The sequence below is a fragment of the Clavelina lepadiformis genome, chromosome 4 (assembly GCF_947623445.1).
Source record: "Clavelina lepadiformis chromosome 4, kaClaLepa1.1, whole genome shotgun sequence".
NCBI classification, from domain to species: Eukaryota; Metazoa; Chordata; class Ascidiacea; order Aplousobranchia; family Clavelinidae; genus Clavelina; species Clavelina lepadiformis.
In genome coordinates this window covers 3,427,535-3,446,519 of record NC_135243.1, presented here as the reverse complement: position 1 = coordinate 3,446,519, position 18,985 = coordinate 3,427,535, and the positions used below count along the sequence as shown (strand labels likewise).

Below are 18,985 nucleotides of genomic sequence, written 5' to 3'. Positions count from 1 at the left end.
TTTCTTTAGTTTTACAATTATGATGTATACAGGAAGCCAGATGATGTTTCTACTAACCTGTAATAATCTCATCGTCTACGACGCATAGGTTTCTAGTAATTAACGATTGCAAATGTGTGTGCGGGGTTGGCCACACCTAGTTTTTTTAGTAAACTCGCGAGCCTGGTTAGGATAGGGTTAAAAGATCCACAATTTATTGAAACAACTGACGATATGCACTGTTAAAAGAACGACAATTTATTAAAAGAACTGACAACATGCACTGTTAAAAGCACGACAACTGACGAAGTGCACATTTCAATCGCATTCATTTAATTACAAGTTGTGTGCAATTGCTCGAAGATAACTTTTTATGTCCATATTTGTTGAGTCATAATTTTCAACTATGCTCTTCAGCCGTTGGTTGACAGCGTCGTAGCGCTTCTTCCGTGGTGGGCCATCGATTCCAGCACTCAATTGTTCAATTAACATTTCGTTGGAACCTTCCTGCTTAATTTTTTTGACGAGTCTGCGAAGCGTCGGATGGGATATTGAGACACGCTTGCTGAACGCATTGTGCCATCCTTCAATACTATTATTCGTTCGTGGAAGGTCATCTTGAACCCGGTGGAAGACATTCACATGTGTACGTGCTACCAAGCATCGAAGCCATTTATTTTGCGCTGTCGGTCAAGCTGGGATAAAGACCACTTTCAAGAAGCTACTTTGTGTAAAAGTCAGACAGCGACATGCCCCTTGCTATTAAATTTTGCCTTCAATTCCTTACTCTTTGTATCTATAATGACTAGTCTAGTCTACTGTACAGACAATCTCGTACTTAGTAATTCTCGTGCGTATTCTTGTGATATCTTATTAATATGTGGGCGGGCCGGCCGCCATGCGCAATCGAACACTTTATGATACAAATATAAAATATAGATATAAAATATAAATCGTCAACTTTATGATATATACATCACAATTCATTAATGCACACCATTACAAAGACCGCACATCACAATGGCTCATTGTTTCAATGTTTGAGAAACACGCAAAAATCTTGCTTGAACTGTCGGTTCGATAAAGTGTCGTTCGATCAACTGTCGTTTTGATTAACTGTCGGTTCGATAAAGTGTCGTTCGATCAGCTGTCGTTTCGATAAAGTGTCGTTCGATCAACTGTCGGCTCGATTAACTGTCGTTCGATAAAGTGTCTTTCGATCAGCTGTCGTTTCGATCAGGTGTCGTTCGATAAAGTGTCGTTCGATAAAGTGTCTTTCGATAAGGTGTCGTAGTACCGCATTTTTGTCAACATCGGAACAGAACCACGACCGCGCTTTCCCGCTTAGGGGTTATTCGCTCTTCGCTCTTTTTCTGCCCAAACAACGCTATGAACGTACAAATAGGCAAGAGATGCTTGGATTGAAAGTGTTTTAGGTTTATGGACTGCTATGTAAGAACATCATTTTATGTAGTGAATAAAAATTACAGCTTTGCGACTAATTCAAAAATAAAACCGCGTAAAGTAAACAACACAGCAACACCAAGCACAGTAGCACGTCAGAACTTTGTTTTGACTGTTCGAAATATAAACATTTGTTTTTTTTTATAAGCGTTATTAATTGTAATTATTTTCTGACAAACATTTTCCCAAACTTAAATGCTTATCGTACTTTATTGATGTCGCGTGTATTTGTACTTTTTGCGAAAGGAGCGAATGCGATATTTCTCGTGGGCTTCATGCAGGATGACTCGGCGAAGTCCTGAATGCATAATATTTGCCCCTTTTACTTTTATAAGATCTCGAAGATTTCCTCTGTCTGGATGAGAACTTCAAAGACTTTCATCGCGGAACTGAAAGATCCACCTTCGATCGACCAAAGCTTCCACCTTTGAAGTCTTGACAGAGATGCCTCTGGTTTTGCGACGACAATTCCAGGCCATCTCGGCTTTGGTGACGGCCGCTTGCGATGGAATTATCACCCCAGTCTTCTGCACGAGCTCGTTTCAAACATCGAATCGCAGGAAATAAGGTCGGAACGCTGAGCTAAAAGTTCGTTGTGCTTTGACAGACCGTGACAGACGACAGACCGACAGACTTTGACAGACCTTTTTGGGCTGCAGCAACCTCCACTGGTTACCTCCACAAACGCTAAGAAGACTCTCACCGACCTTCGTGTATCGCTTCATCAACCCATCGGCCATACTTTGTAGTGTGGGTTTTATTTCCGACGTTGTCACTATCGACAGCACAATTTCTCAAAATTCGTTGTCGATACTCGTCGACCAGTTGGCAGGGCTTAAATAAATTCAAACACATTTTAATTTTGATGAGGTATTTACATCAAATTAAGTCAACACATTTTTCAATTGCCCGCTAATTTCCTACAACTTCCTCACCATTTTTTTCGTGGAATCAATTTTTAAATTAACCCATAAACTGATGTAGCGCTCGCCTTTAAAACTCATAAAAGCTCAAAGAGATCTTGCACGTGCGCAGAGGAACCAGCTGGCGCTCAGTTTATCTTTCAGTCAGAGGGCTTTGTCGTCATCCGGATGTTGGGGATCTTCCAAATCTGGCTGAGCGATCTTTGTGACGCTTGCAGTCGTCGAAGTAGTTGATCACTCTCTCAACCCAGGGCTGACTGTGCTGCTCCTTCAACTGATGCTGAATGGTAGAAGGACTGAACGTTTCCGAGAGTCCTCGGTCGCCCCAACACCGCTTTATCGCGGCCACGTTTATTTCATAATGTACTCGTGCCAAAGACAGTTTTTGACAATCCTTTGAAAGTCAAAGTCTGCGGAGATTTAACATTCATTGCATCTTAGTGGCATGCCCAACAAAATATCCCAGATAGCCTATCTGGAATGATGTTTGTTAAAATAAAACTTGCTATATGACGAAAGTTTACTTTCTGTTTGTTAAGTTAGCATAAATTTTCCCAAACATTATGAGGATGTTTTCTTAACCTACTAATTGCCTTGTATAATTAGCTCCAGATTGCTTCTTCAGACTTGCTCAAATTTAATGAGGCAAGTGCTGTGGTCATATATGGGTAAGAGGGGTACGTTCCTCAAGGTGGAAGCTTTTGAGGCCCCATTTTTCTGACTTGTTAAATTTTAGCATTCGGATTTTTTAGCATTAGCATTTTTTAGCATTACCGCTGTATCCAACCAATCAGCGACAGACATGCTGCTTGCCACGCTACGTGTAACATATCATATCTAACATTAATCTACGTCACCTAAGTTTTTCACCAAAGTACCATCAAACTTTACGCCGTGAAACACAATGCTACTTTAAACACTTCAACTATAAGTCAGTATAAGTCTATAAGTCGGTTAGGAATTTAATGTTTGAATACGGGATTAATCAAGAATAACCTGTTTAAATACAGTCGACTCCACTTAATTCAGACACTTTGGTTCCGCTCACTTTTGGCCGAATTAAGCAGAAAATCAATTGTTCGTTTGATGGTCATGCGTAAAGGCAAAAAACGCATTTAAAATACTGCACTGTTGCGTAATAAATGAATTGCTGCTGCGCTATACTGCAGTAACTGGCACTGATCGCATAAAACGTCTTCGTTTACTTTAGTTAGCAATTTCACTTTTTGTGCTAAACTTTTCTGTACAATTTTGTCCTACAAGATGGACGCAATTGTACCGAAGTAAAAGCGACTATGAAGCTGGCACGGCCTTATATGAGTTTATTGTCGATTGTTACTGCATGGATCGTCATTGTTTCACCATAATCACTCATAATACTATGGGAATGGGGTGGTGGTGGATTGGTTTTAGACTAGCCTGAGCCAAGTCTACTGTTTGACTCCGAGCTAATTGTCTTTGACTCCGTTTCGTTTACTGTCTTATTTGCTTCTTAAATCAACACCAACTTCATAAGTTCAAATTGTTATATTGTCCGAATAAGTTGTATCGAATTAGCAATATTACACCATGCTTCCAATTCCCAATATCTTATTAATTACTTCAATTCACAGGAAATAACTCAGGAAGAAGAGCATTTGTAAGAGAGCGATTTAAACCAAACATTTCTTTTTATACTAAAGTATTGACCAATCAGCTTTTTGCCAATCAGCCCATAGTCACGTGTACAATTCCAATTTAAGCCTTTTTCTCACAAAGAATTCAAATACAGAAAACCACTTGACACACTTAACTACGCCACATGTTGGTTTGAAACTACGATTGATTAAAGATACTAGAAAACAATCATTGTTACCATAAAACCACGTGTCGCATATTGTACGTTATCTAATGTTTCATCAAGTACACTCAAACTTTACGCCGTGAAAACAATGCTACTTGAATATACTTCAATCTGCGTCAAACATGTCGGTTAGAATTTCTTGTTTGAATAACTGCTTGACGATGCTAAATCGTCTGTATAAACATTTAATTAATTCCAGCTAGAGAAAATGCAAAAACCGCTTTTTAAAGTGTCAATTATAAAACTTGGTTAATTTGATTATATCCAAACGCCACATTACAATTAAATCTTGTCTTAAAACGAACGAAGTGCTGTTTATTGTGTCATAACCTAACGATGGAATTGCGAACCTGTGTCCGAATTAAGCGGAGAATTGTCCGAATTAACCGGAGTTTTTTACGTTCAATTTTTACTTTTGTTCCGTTCTCGAGCATTTTGGCCGAATAAAGCGGTTGCCCGAGTTATCCGGTGTCCGAATTAAGCGGATTCGACTGTATTCAATTGCATCTGACTGGAAAACACACACGCTTAAAATGCCAATTATATAAATTATTGCAATTACTACGACCGCCACAATATAGGCTACTGCTCCACAGGATGTGTAACAGTAACAGCCGTAAATGTTTCATACCGACTTTTGGTCGTTTCAAATCGAGCGATGAATGGTGAAGTTCGATCTTGTTTTGCGGCTTTTCCTCGGTATTGACGAATTTCATCTCAAGACGTGAGTTATTGCTGGTTAGTAGTTGCCCTAGGAATGACTTGCAAACGATCAGATAAACACACGTTGATTTCAAGTTGTATAAAATATAACTGTCTGTGCAATAGCCCCACATTTGAGGTGGTTAAAACGAATACTACATCTGCATTAACTCTTCAACACTAGGTGTGTCAAGGCAGAGGTATTATCCTGTGTTAATGAAAATTGGCCTAGGGTAACTAGTTAACTAAGCAATAAATGTGAGTGTAACGTTACACTCCGTTGCGAATCGTAAAAATATTTTGAAAATGTGCAACATGAAATATACTAATACAATGGAAAACATGTAATATACCTGCAAGCTCTACACTAGAGTAAAGAGTACCATGCTATAAAGATTAAAGTGATTAAACATACGATGTCTATGAATACTGAGTGCCACATGCACCAACGAAACTTACTTTTAGCATTCCAATTTCCAAATCTCATCAGCGTGCAAGCCGAATATTTTGATAATCACGCCGGTTTAAATAAATAAGCAAAGAAAGAGTGGATGGTATAATAAAAAAAACATAGAATTCAGGCTTCTTCAGTGCATGCTTTTTCACTAAAACTTATGTGTTTGCACACACGATTTCTCGTATAAAACTACCGGTACCGTACTTTTCAGTCTGATAGGTCTAGGCCTATACAGGCGATGTTTGGGAATCTGTTCAAGTCTGGTGCGTATCGGCCCATCCCTACTTGCAGGTGCCTCACTTTCATTATGGCATGAAAAAGAGGAATGGACACAGACCGACACTAAGCTTGTAGATTTATAGGAAACACATCGTGATAAATGCTACGATATAGCCTAGCAAGAAGGAGAAACAAATAGGTCTCTTGTATTTCTGCACTTTGAGTTTTGAACGGGAAAGGGTTATGATTTATGAGGTAATAAAAGAGAAATTATGATGTAAAAGATTCTCAATATTCGATCCTGATATGAGACCTGAAACAATTTTTGAGTCAAAAGTAAACACGAGATGTAAGAAGTTTCTTTTCTTAACTCGCACCCATTTCATAACTATATAGTATATATAGACATGAAAAATGCTAATCCTAACTTCATTATCGATATTGAAAGCATTCATTGCAAATGCAGCAGAAGTAGTTCACAGATCTGCCAATTGACTGACATCTGCGGTGAATTGCAAATTGAGTTACAAAGTAACTTACAAACCTACCGAATACAGTAAAATAAACACATAAGTACACTCTTTAATTAGTGTTGATATAGTGTTGAGATGTCATAAAAACTTGCCTTCCTGTTATATAACTTGACAAAGAAGATGACCAGTAAAGGTAAATTTCAGTTCGCCATTGACCGAGGAGGAACCTTCACTGACATCTATGCCAAGTGCCCAAGTTAGTATGAGGTTGTAGTTGGTTAATCTTTATACAGAGAAGCCAGTTCTATGACAAATTGGTTTTATTTTTGTTTCAGTATTTATGCTTTGCTGGTAAATTTTAGCAGATCTGAACCTGCTGCTTGCAAACTTGCATTGACAAATAATTTTATTTGTTTAACTTCCTGATTTCCTGAATTATATATTCTCAGATGGGAAGACAAGAGTGATGAAGCTGTTGTCTGTCGATCCGCAAAATTATCCCGATGCTCCCAGGGAAGGAATTCAAAGGATAATGGAAGAGGTTTGTGACAAAAATAAACATATTTATGGAAAAGTTCATCATAAATTTGCAGATGATTTTAATTTCTCATTGTTTCTTTAAGTTTAATTATTTGATTCGTTGACGAAACTAAAAAGATTATTATAAAATGTAGTTTGAATTTTTGTGCTTAAATACAAATAGGTCTGTAATTTTGTATGTAATTAAGCGTAGTTTCCCATCATTTCCTCCTTAATCATTTGTCGACATGGCTAAAACTAATGCTATGAAATGCTGTTTAAATCTATAGACCGCCTAATTATGTATGCATAGTTTAATTTTGTTTTATAGAGTTTAAAATTATGATGATCGAATCATTCGACTCGACTAAGATCGATTTCATCCGGATGGAAACGACCGTTGCCACAAATGCTCTCTTCGAGAGGTAACATGGGAGAATGGCACTTGCTCTCACTGAGGGTTGGAGATATCCTCTTTACATTGGAAACCAATCAAGACCAAAAATGTTGGACCTCGTAAGTTGATGATTCACTTTGATATTTCCAGTTGACAATGCAGAGCTACTACCTAGTACCTACTGGTGACGTTAAATGTGGGTTTTGTATTTTTCGTCTTTGCTTATTTCATAGTTTTCATGGTTTTTAATATTTACTCCAGGATAAGTTTACCACTTTTTACTTTGATTTATAGCATCGGTTCTTAACCTTTTTGATCTGCTTTCCTATTCCTAATTATATCCTAGTTTTCTGTTGGTTGTAGAACTGCACCTACGCTTATGCTAGTGTCAGGCAAGAGCTGAAGTAAGCCTCACTTCTGTGCGTAATTATAGTAGTTTATTTGTTTGATGCTGTCATGCATTCATACATGTGAGTCTATGCTGTTGTTAGATTGAAATTATATACAGCTTGGAAATGCATGTGTTTTGGTGCCTACAACTGTTTTGCTTTGTTTGGCAGCAAAAGTAAAAGAATGCTGAGTTTGAGTCTTGTTCAAGCTCGATTGCTTTAAGTTGTCGTCGCAAAACTTTGCATCATCGATTGTTTTGTTAATGGTTATTGTTCACTTTGTGATGCTGGTCTATTGTGTTTATATATTGATTAGTAATTATGCTATTGCATAATCAAGTTTAATTTAATATTTTTAACGTTCAACTGTGACATCAGATGTCTATGTATGCAGCTTTTCGAGTATGAAGTAGCAGTTAAAAAGATTGCCATGGAGATGAGATTTAAACAAGTCTTAACTATCATCTCAAGTCCATGGTCAAGATTGTCTCGCACGACTTCGCTGCATGCGTAGATGCCTACCTCACACTGTGAGTTAAAGAATATATAGAAGCTTTCAGTCTGACGTCAGCAACATAGACATCAACTCGCTCTTTATGCAGCCTGATGGTGGCCTCACTCCTATTGATAAGTAAGTTTGTTCGTAAGGCTGTGATTATATTATTATATTAACATGAAGTATAACAACAGATCGTCATATTCATTTAATACAGCGATAAGCAAGCTACGAACGAAGTGACACCTATCATTGCAAACTGTGTTGTAGATTGAGGAACGTAGATATAGGAGCAAGTAACAGCTCCAACTAATTATGACATCGTTTGTGCCTATGATCTGGCCCGCCTGTAAAAACTCAACACTCAAACAGCCCTTGAGTTGGAAAAGATTCATCAAATGTTTACGTCTTCTAATATAAAATACAACATCTCACACTCCTCAATGCTCAGGTTCGATGGAAATAGAGCAATATTATCCGGCCCAGCAGGTGGCGTAGTGGGGTACACTATGACATCATTTGAAGACCAACCCAGCATTGGGTACAACATGGGAGGTATGGTGCCGCTAGGATATCCAGTATCAGTATGAGCATGTATGTTGCATGCATGCGCAAGCTAGGTAAATATTAATAAGATTACGTAAGTTATGTCCTTGTGTTGTCATCGTGAAATTTATGACACTATTTACACAGGAACATCAGCAGATCTAAGTCGATACGACGGGGAATATGAGCATGTGTTCAAGTCTACTACAGCTGGTGTCACCATACAAGCGCAACAGGTATTTTATTTTGAAATCTTATATTTAGACAAAATTTCAACAATGGCACAAATTTTCCTGTTAATGTCAACAACAGAACAAAGTGTGTGTTTTTATTTCAATGTGCCGATATGTGCTTATATGTGTTGTTTGGACTCTACATGCTTCGTTATATTTTTGTGTATACAGTCGAAATCAGTTAATCGCATAGTCAATTTTCCAAGCTTTTTTATGCGATTAATCGGTGTATGTGTTCCTACATTTTCTCCGTTATTCTCTTTTAAACACCGGCGCACGCATTCTTGCTCCTCCGCCGATTTTTGGAATGACACAATGCATTATGACGCAACAAGTGAGCTTCCTTCTTTTCGATTTCGACACAAAAAATTTTTCAATAACAAGGATTCTATCGGACAGACATAAATCTTTTCGCTTTGCTGGCTTATTATTTCCTGGCATTTTATATCGTATACGTAGGCTACAGTACAGTACAGGTATTCTACGTTTTTGCACTGGTTTGCGCTTTGCAACGTAACAATGCTTAAATAAAAATTAGTCTTGTTGTTCTATTGTGATGTAACGATCCGTAACAATCCTTAAATGAAACGTAGTTTTGTGGTTCATAATCACTGTAGAGAAGGCTTTTTTTCGTGAAGTTTTACTTTATTGTTCAAATCATTTACGTGCTACTGTCTCTATAGCCTTGCGAGAGATCTGACGATGATTTTTGTTTATTGGTGAGGATAATCTTCAGCGACTTAACACTTCATCAAAGGAAATATGCGGTTAAGTGATACAAGTCTACAAATCAATCAAGAAAACCTATTCGATTAACCGATTTATGCGATTAACCCTTATGCGATTAACCGTTGAATTTTCTTCAAAAGTGAATGGGAATGGTTTGGGATTATGCAATGCAATGCTATTAAGCGATTTATGCCTTTAACCGATATGCGATTAACCGATTTCGACTGTATATTATAGAATTGAGTATCTTGTTTTCTTTCGATCTTTTTGAGATATTTTATCTTTACCTTTTGTAAAATATTGTGACTTTGTGACTTTCATAGAGGATCTGTCAGGTGATTCACGGTCCAGCGATTATCATCCACAAAATCAGCACAATCTTGGTGGAACCTGACTGCAAGGGAAAGATGACTAAGAAAGTTATTGCATTATGACATCATGGTTGCGTATGACTATGTATTGCATTATGACATCATGGTAAAATCACTTTAGATTGTGTTGAGGGTTGTCTTTTTGTTACATGATAGACTGACAACATCATTGTAGCTTGCCGCGATTAGAAATTGTAATTTTGTGAAAATTCGCTTATTCAGGTGACGTGACCATCATGATAGGGAAGGGAAAGCCGAGGCATATTGGCAAGGAATTGGACGCCATCCAACTCTCTATATTTTCACACAGGTCAGTGTTATTTCGTAGATACAGTTTTTGGAAGCAAGTTTTATAACTGGAAAATTGAATATCAAATGCATGCAATGACCATTGTGGTAGTTGTAAGGTGTGGTTGGGTTCTTTGTCATTCTCCGTTATTTAAATAGGTGGTATTTGTTATTGTTAAGTGTTATTTGGTGGACTGAATTTCTCGAAGCGATTTTTATGACTGACAATTTACCCAAATGACAATAACTGGGAAATTGAATACCAAATGCATACAATTATTATTGGGGTAGCTGTAAGGCGTGGTTGGGTTTTTTGTCATTCCCAATTAACTTTTATGGGTTATGTGCTATACTGGGATCACTGACCCCGTCACTATATTATAACCTCTGACCTTTGACATCAAAGGTTCATGAGCATTGCAGAACAGATGGGTAGGATCCTACAACGGACAGCGATATCCACTAACATTAAGGTCTGGCTTGAACTTGTCATATTTATACATGTTTGTTATTTTATATTACTGGTCTAGATAATCGTCCAACAGTGCTTTTACTTGTTTGTTCTAATTTCTGCGAATTTATTGCACCAAGATTTCTCAGCCCTTGACATTTTATCTGTGGTTCAGTCGTTGAAAGTCCTGTCTAGTCTTTGTATATTGCAAGACTTGCTTGTGTAAATACGTTGTTGATAGCTGAGTAGGTGTAATTCTATTATGATCATTGTGTGTCATTAGAACACTCATTGTTTATTGTATAACATTACATGAATCGACAGGAACGACTTGACTTCTCATGCGCTCTTTTCGGACATGATGGTGGTCTTGTTTCCAACGCTTCTCACATCCTAGGCCACCTAGGGGCCATGCAGGATGCCGTGCAGTACCAGATGAGGGCGATAGATATCAATGAAGGAGATTGCATCCTCTCCAACCATCCATGTACTGGAGGAGTTCATCTTCCTGATCAATCTCGTGAGTATGATCATGTGATTTGCTTGGTGATGTGATAAATGTTATAGATCTGAACATGAAGTTTGCCATATGATGTTCAAACATTTCATGGTTGTGTGGCAACGGTGTTTGTGTTAACCAACCGCTACTAAAACATTATCAGAAGTTTGCGATTTATGCTGGGACCACCACCATTATGTGGTTACCTAATTTACCAGCTATGTGGTTATTTGGCAATTTAGTTGCCGATGTGGTAATTTATGTTGTTACCAACAATCATTTGTTTAGTTGGTATCATATCATATGAAATTAGCTGAATATTTCCCACAACATTATGCAACATGGCTTCATTATTTCCAACCACACACCAGGTTTTCATCCCTGAGCACACGAAGCCGATATTTTTCACGGCGAATTGCCACGAAAAATTTGCCATTCCGTTCGTGGTCCATGTGTATTTAGTGCTAGTTTTGCGGTAGCTCAGGCAACTTGACAATCTCTTCTCTCTACAACAAAGGCTGTCTCTTATTTAAACAAGATTAAATAGTTACGTCTTTTCCTAATGTTTTTACTTATTTAATTCATTTGGGTGACTTTTTTTTAAATAACAGTTTGCGACAGTTATTTTACTTCATTATTACCAATTTGTTACATCACAGTGTATTATCACAGTTTAAATCATCATCTCGCTGTAATGGTTGGATAATAAAATGTCATATAAACATTTCAATATACATATGTTAATTGATAATCTCGTATTGGTAAATTGGATGATTGCAATTACCTAATAATTTGTTCTTTTCTGATTTGTTTGATATAAATCTTTTGAGAACAATTTCGTTGCATTTCGATCACAGAGCCCATATCTGCACTAGATGTCACTATTGATGAGCTTATAGTCGAGTGTGTGCAAGCATTATCAGATCAGGGTTTCCCCTGAAAGCATCAAAACCGATCTTTATTTGAATCCGAGGTATGAGCGGACCGACTGCGCCCTCATGTGTCAGCCTTCCACGGTGAAAAACTTAGATTTTGTCGCATCAAAGTTTGGTGACTTTTTGCCGACTTTCCAAGCCAGGTGGGTTCTAACGTCAACACTGGTGCAGTTGAAGTATTTTCCACATTTAGTTGCAAAGAACCTCATCCATGTATAAGTTGTTGTCGAATGATATTTGTAGAATGTTCACAACCAATTACTATGCAACAGCTACGCTGTCGTTTTATTAAAACTTAGCATTCAAATTTTTAGATTATTCAAACATTATTATTTTACTTCACTAACATCAAACTCCTTCACGCATCTGCAGATACCAGAGAGAATTTGGTTTTGCCAATCCAGGATGTGACATCATCAACGATGGTGGCAGAGTTGGAGGTATCGAACTTTCTGGGATTGAAGATCATGCTCTAGTGACATCGAGTGGTAAGCCACCACATGTCGAAAAATTAAACAGTTTTTTCATATCTAGTTCTCGTATCCTGGACATAAGATCATATCAGATTTCATCCATCAACAATGCCACCTTCTAATGGAAATAATTCAGCCCTTTTAAACACGTTTTCTATCGCTGATTCTGATATCGCATCCCATGCATAGTTGACGTAATTCGCTGCATCTAGCAGATGATGGTTGCCATAGGCAACACCCGCTGCCCCTCTGGGTAACCTTTTTGCTTGCTCTTGTTTGCGTAACTTCAAGGTCTCTTTTAGCTCATAAAGGCTAAGAACATCCTTAACATACAAATATCTCAACTTTTCTTTAGTTCTGCAAATATACCCATATCGCATGGTTGCTTCCAGCTAGTGCAGTTGGAAGGGAAAATGCCACCTTGACGTTGTTTCTCTCAAAAGCAGAAAAATGACAAGGAGCGGTGTCCATCAACAAGAGAACCCAGCGTCCTGTTCTCTTCTTCACTTCAGGATGAAAAACTTTATTGAACCATTTCCAACACTTGTCAACATCCATCCATGCTTTACCCTGACTTAGTACTTTAGAGGCCATTCTCGATTGTTGACACAAGCCGGAAATTTTGGTTTCCCAATCAATGTACAAGGAACTTTATGCGTTCCTGTGGCATTTGTGCAAACAACCAGTGACACTCGTTCTTTAGCTTTCTTTTCTTTTCCTTCTTTTTCCTCGGATAGTGCTGACATCTTCAGATGGCATGAGCAAGAGCTGAAAAAATAACCCAGTTTCCTCCATGTTATAAACATTCTCGGGATCTTCTCATCGTGGAGAAGAATTTTCTGCAATCCACGACGTGATCGGAATCGGCCACTGCCATGAAGCTTTCAAGCCATCCTCTGATATCAATAGCTGTTCAGCGATTTGTATTGCTTTAAAAACGGCCAATGAGGGCGGAAGTGGAAGGCTTGTGCGACGCTTGCTATCAATCCAAACATACAACATATCCTCCAGTTCAGAAAATTGACCAACAGATGCTTGAAATTGTTTTGTTTTGGTCTCTTCAGACATCAAAGCAGATCATTTTCGAATATCTTCTTGATGATTCTTCTAAACCTTTGGAATAATGTCTTCACTCACTTCGTCCTTCCGAGCAAAACTTTACTTACTTGGAGGAGCTGGCTCCCTCAACCCGGTGATAACTTCTAATCTCTGAGATTCACTTAAATGCTTGCCTTTGCCTGACATCATGCGCAGTTAAAAGTTACAGAATTACTAGGAGTAAGCTACTGTGCGATTATACTCACCGCCTAACACAATAATTTCATCTGCAAAAACTTGTACAATTTTACTGCAGGCTAGCTCACTACTGCACCCATCTCGTGCAAGCGTTGTATAAAGTGCATGCAGATTTGAATCCACGACCTGGTACACTAACTTATTCGCGATTACAAGTTTGATACTTAGGCCTACTTTACTAATCTAAATTAAAATGTTCATCTCGAGGACCAAGCTGTGCATTTGTTGTCATAACCGTAAACCCAGCAGACGAAATTATACTTGTGTAATTGTTACGGCTTAAAAGGGTTGATTGTGATGTGCAGTTCTGTCACTGTGCACACTTCAAGGGAAGAAATAACAAAAACATTGCAAACTACGCACAAACCGACCAGATTTAAGTTGCGTACTTAAGCTGGAGACTGCTGTGTGCATCACTGGTCTAGATAATCGTCCAAAACTGCTTTTACTTGTTTGGTCTAATTTCTGCGAATTTATTGCACCAAGATTTCTCGGCCCTTGACATTTTATTTGTGGTTCAATTGTTGAAAGTCCTGTACAGTCTTGTGTATATTGCAAGACTTGCTTATGTAAATATGTTCTTGACAACTGAGTAGGTGTAGGCCTAGTTCTATTATTGTCATTGTGTGTCGTGAAAACACTCAATATTCTTTGTGTAACATTACATGAATCGACAGGAATGACTTGACTTCTCGTGCGCTCTTTTCGGACCTGATGGTGGTCTTGTTTCCAACGCTCCTCACATCCCAAGCCACCTAGGAGCCATGCAGGATGGTGTGCAGTACCAGATGTTGGCGATAGAGATCAATGAGGGAGGATGGATGGCAACCTGGCCGACTTAAGAGCGCTAGTTGCCGCTAACCAGAAGGTAAGTGTCTTTGTGACGTCACAACAGTATCAATCACAGACATTACAACGAAGCTTTCTGTTTAGGGGATCCACCTGGTCCAGGAGCTTATATCGTGTTACGGGTTGGAAGTGGTCCAAGCTTACATGGCACACATCCAACACCACGCCGAGGTCGCGGTTAGAAATCTGCTGCGCGACGTCTCCATGACAACGGACGGCGTACTTCGCGCTTCGGACCAGATGGACGACGGATCAGTGATCAACCTCCGGGTGGAGATCGACTTGAAGGAGGGAAGCGCGACGTTCGATTTCGAGGGGACATCCCCTATGGTGATAAACAAGTTGAACGCGCCGAAAGCGATCAGCAAGTCTTCCATCATCTACTGCCTCAAGTGCATGGTGGGCTACGACATCCCCCATAACCAGGGCTGCCTCGTCCCTATCCACCTCCTAATACCCAAGTGAATACTCCAAATACCCTATCCACGTCCACATTGACCGAATTGGTTCCTACTCGACCCCGATATCCAGTTATCCGGTCGTTCTCAAGAACTTCCAACTTCTTCCGGGCACTGGCGGAGAGTGACGTTATAGGGGCAGGGACGGGGTTTTGGGAGAGATTCTCTTTCGAAACAATTTAACGCTGTCAGTGTAGAGTGAAAGGAAGTTTCACAACTCTATGGTTGACCTTTGACCTTCTTTCATTGTGGTGAAGCCGATATACGATGTATGCGTGTTAATGTTCGTTTATTAACTTCTGTTCTATAGCGAATGTTTTAACTCGGCTCATGTTTTTCTAAATTTACTGAATTTTGTCAAAACTTTACGTTTTTAAGCCGTATTTTGATGCACTCGTAGATAATATTTTTTGCGTCACTCGCAAAATAACAGCGGTAATAATATAAAATACAAAATAACCGCGGTGTAGTTTCAAAGAACATCTGGTCGTATTATTGGCTGTCGCCCTTTCAAACCTTGTCACGTGCATCAGCCCCAGCACTGCTTCTACAAGTTTTAATTTTGCGAGATAATTCACTGAAAACGAAATGCAGCTTATTCCAACACCAGCCAGACACTAAATCCAGCTCCATGCGACCTGATGCGTGTTATTGAAGCTTCTCGACTACTTGTGAGTGACCTTGCAGCCCGGCATTGGAGAGATCGCAATCTCCTCCTTACTCCACACACAAGCCTGATTTCAAGCCTGATGCGGAGAACGACGCAGGAAAGACAGACGCAGATAACTTACAGCAGATACTGAATATACACGGCCTACAAGATAAAAATATTTTTTAGGACAAGTTTGTATCTACCCAAGGTCCCGTCTCACAACTACTCGTCTGACCACACATTTACGCAATTTTATGACCTCATTGACCGTCCCCACGCCTTATCGCGTATCAATAACCGATCCGGTTGCCTTTATTTCTACCTCACGTGTTGGCGCTACGATTATTCCTAGCTTTTATGTGTACGTTGTACAGTCGATTCCGCTTAATTGGACACTTTGGTTCCGCTCACTTTTGGCCGAATTAAGCGGAAAATCAATTGCTCGTTTCATGGTCATGTGTAAAGGCAAACAAGGCATTTAAAATACTGTACTGTTGCGTAATAAATGAATTGCAGCTGCGCTATATTGCAGTAATTGGCACTGATCGCATAAAACGCACAAGAGTTATACCTCCAGGTAAGTTGTATTGTACAGTATTTCGATACCAAACGATTCAACAAATACTGTATATTACTGTGTAACACACACATATACGCACTTTTTGATATCCCCACCAACGCAGCTTACTGCCCAACTGTGAAGCAAGCGTCTTTATTTTTTTCTTCGTTTACTTTAGTGAACAATTTCACTTTTTTTGCAAAACTTTTCTGTACCATTCTGTTCTACAAGACGGACGCAATTTTACCGAGGTAAAAGCGACTATGAAGCTGGCACGGCCTTATATGAGTTCATTGTCGATTGTTACTGCATCGATCGTCATTGTTTCACCATAATCACTCATAATGCAACTGCATCTTGTGTTAAAACGAACGAAGTTTATTTTGTCATAACCTAACGATAGGAATTGCGAACCTGTGTCCGAATTAACAGGAGTTTTTTTACCTTCAATTTTTACTTTTGTTCCGTTCTCGATCATTTTGGCCGAATAAAGCGGTTGCCCGAGTTATCCGGTGTCCGAATTAAGCGGATTCGACTGTATGTCATTTGCTGCGCTACTCTTAAGTAATCGCTTGTACACGAAGCAAAATAATGGTTGTCTCCTGTGTTTTTCATAATAATTATTATTCTATACAGAGCAAAGGGTAATTTTGTTTGATAACAATACGTTTTAACATTATCTATTATTACGCAACAAAAGCTGTGTTGATTCATAATTTTTTTGCTTAGGTTAGCCAGAACAAATAGAACGAGTTAATTATTTCGCTTTTACACTAAACTATACAAGAAATACGATTTTTAGTGATTTTTCCTATTATGTCGCCTACCAGCAGCAAGTAAACGTATATATGACGTTATGAATGTCAAATGTTATAAAAGCGTTTTTAAAACAAAATTTGTGAATCATTTACAGTAACTTAGCCAAAGAAGCTTCTATATTGAAGTGTGTGGCCTTTCGATTTTATTTGTCCTTCGTTATTTTATGACTTTGACTTCAGCAAATATTAAACCTGCAATTCTGATACAAAGCATATAATAAAAAGTAGATCACATCGACATCTTATAAAATGGCAATCCTCCTACATCGTCGCCAACTTTTGTTTTCTGAAGTAATTTTGTTGCTTTATGACATCATTTGCGAACAGACATGTGATAAATTTTACACTTCCTGGCAATGATCTTAACCGAAGAAAGTTGCAATTATGACGTAACTATGATATTTGTTCGATCCCAGGTTGAAAATTGGAATCTGGGGTTTTTAGGCATTCCAGTTAATGCGAGATGACTTTTCAACGGGACAATTCTCGTTGTTGTTCATATTCGCGTCATGAAGCATTACGTAACTGTTACTGCCAATAGATTTTGTCAACGTATAACATTGCTAACTGATTTTAAATCATCTCAATTTATGTAAAGTACTTTAAGCACCAACCAACCAAAATGGTGATGTTTCAACTTGTAATGGAATGGAGTAAAATTTTGTGATTTTCAGTTTTTCACTGCATGAATTGTTCCAGTAAGCTGCTTTTCAGGGCAGCCTTAGACAACTCCGTTTCAATGATTGATGACGTAGATTGATTGTGAAATTTGTGGAACTGAATAACGAAGCACGACTTGTAGCTAGAGACATAGTTATCATAGTCGTAGTGAAAACAAATGCAAAGAAATAAGCTAACAAATTTAGCTTTCTGCTTAGTAAAGAAACAAGTCAAAAGAAAAATGTAATTCCAGATACCTTAAAAATATCAAATAATTTACACTGAATTCATTCAATAAAGTTTTTACATTTTGTTAAAAGTCCTAACTATCCTAAGTCTTGTGTGTAAATTTCAACCGTCATTATTCCAGTTAGGTCACTGTGAATTGTTAGATGTAAAATTACTAAACCACATGTTTCAACATAACCTGATATCAGTTGGTGGCAGCAATGAGTCAAAAATAACGATTTCCAGCGAAAAGAAGAAGTCTGTTCCTCTATATAAGCTAGACTGCATGAGGTGTGAGGTTAATTTAGTTGGCTTCTGGTAACTGTCAGTCGGTATTTAGCTAATTAAGTGGCAATGAACGTGTTTCAGTTAAGGAACAGTTTGATGTAATAATGTTGTAATGATTTGATGATGTATTCATAGTTCCCGTTATAAAAAGCCTGTAAAAATCGTTCATGCAAAAATCTGCATTCAACATAAATCTAAAAACTGTCGAAGCTGGCAAGGTGTGTGCAGTAATTAACTATTGTAATTGTAACTTTGAGCAAATTCTTCAAGAGTCACCAAAACGCGTGCTGTTGCTGAGATGGGGTTATTCTTTAGCTTGTGATGGAAGGTCGGTAAACTAAATTATAATGAGTCAGAAAAATGACGTAATGTGTACACAATAACAGGTCATCCATTTCCTTGATTAAAGGCCTGAAACTCTTTAAACTATTACAACAACAACTTTCGGTTTAATTTATTGATTGTTTAGTTATCTTTAAACAATTGCTTAGATTTTTAGTTGTATTATGTATAGTGGTTTAGATATTTAGTTATATTCCATTGCTTAAATTTCATTGTATCATGTTAGTTAGAACTGTCATGTTTATGAAATGGTTTTAGTAAAGTCATAGATGGTGGATGATGGGCCCTTTGTCATGTTAATTAAAACTGTCTTGTGTATAAAATTGATTTCAGTTTAGTCATAGTTGGTGGGGACAGAAGGGCTGTAGTTGCCTAGGGCCTCACTTTTTTACTAAGGGGCCGGGTTCCCTCACTTTTAAAAACCAAATCTGTTAAAATATGACAGACAT

At 38.3% G+C, this 18,985-nt stretch overlaps 2 protein-coding genes across 3 annotated transcripts; both read left to right on the top strand.

Moving 5' to 3' along the window:
• The first annotated feature begins 5,395 nt into the window (after positions 1-5,395).
• LOC143453446 (5-oxoprolinase-like) lies at positions 5,396-10,993 on the top strand. The gene is made up of 7 exons (XM_076954782.1): positions 5,396-6,316; positions 6,510-6,601; positions 6,911-7,095; positions 7,760-7,996; positions 8,132-8,416; positions 8,555-8,643; positions 9,693-10,993. Exons 5-7 carry the CDS (start codon positions 8,260-8,262, stop codon positions 9,801-9,803), a joined length of 357 nt encoding a protein of 118 aa, XP_076810897.1. The 5' UTR covers positions 5,396-6,316; positions 6,510-6,601; positions 6,911-7,095; positions 7,760-7,996; positions 8,132-8,259; the 3' UTR covers positions 9,804-10,993.
• An 836-nt stretch (positions 10,994-11,829) lies between these two features.
• Positions 11,830-15,469, top strand: LOC143453442 (5-oxoprolinase-like). 2 transcript variants are annotated; one of them, XM_076954777.1, is made up of 4 exons: positions 11,830-12,056; positions 12,286-12,401; positions 14,360-14,550; positions 14,616-15,469. In XM_076954777.1, the coding sequence occupies exons 3-4, from the start codon at positions 14,500-14,502 to the stop codon at positions 14,994-14,996; spliced, it is 432 nt and encodes a 143-aa protein (XP_076810892.1). In that variant the 5' UTR covers positions 11,830-12,056; positions 12,286-12,401; positions 14,360-14,499; the 3' UTR covers positions 14,997-15,469. The 2 variants fall into 2 exon arrangements, with proteins under 2 accessions (XP_076810892.1, XP_076810893.1); XM_076954778.1 differs by lacking the exons at positions 11,830-12,056; positions 12,286-12,401 and having other exon boundaries at positions 13,659-14,550.
• Positions 15,470-18,985: the final 3,516 nt, after the last annotated feature.

What these genes read in the sequence shown, in the direction of transcription:
- LOC143453442 (XM_076954777.1), top strand. Translation starts at nt 14,500, where the DNA reads ATGGATGGCAACCTGGCCGACTTAAGAGCGCTAGTTGCCGCTAACCAG. An exon ending in TAGTTGCCGCTAACCAGAAG is followed by an intron (nt 14,551 to 14,615) that starts GTAAGTGTCTTT and finishes CTTTCTGTTTAG; the next exon opens with GGGATCCACCTGGTCCAGGA.
- LOC143453446 (XM_076954782.1), top strand. Translation starts at nt 8,260, where the DNA reads ATGTTTACGTCTTCTAATATAAAATACAACATCTCACACTCCTCAATG. An exon ending in CATTGGGTACAACATGGGAG is followed by an intron (nt 8,417 to 8,554) that starts GTATGGTGCCGC and finishes CTATTTACACAG; the next exon opens with GAACATCAGCAGATCTAAGT. An exon ending in TCACCATACAAGCGCAACAG is followed by an intron (nt 8,644 to 9,692) that starts GTATTTTATTTT and finishes TGACTTTCATAG; the next exon opens with AGGATCTGTCAGGTGATTCA.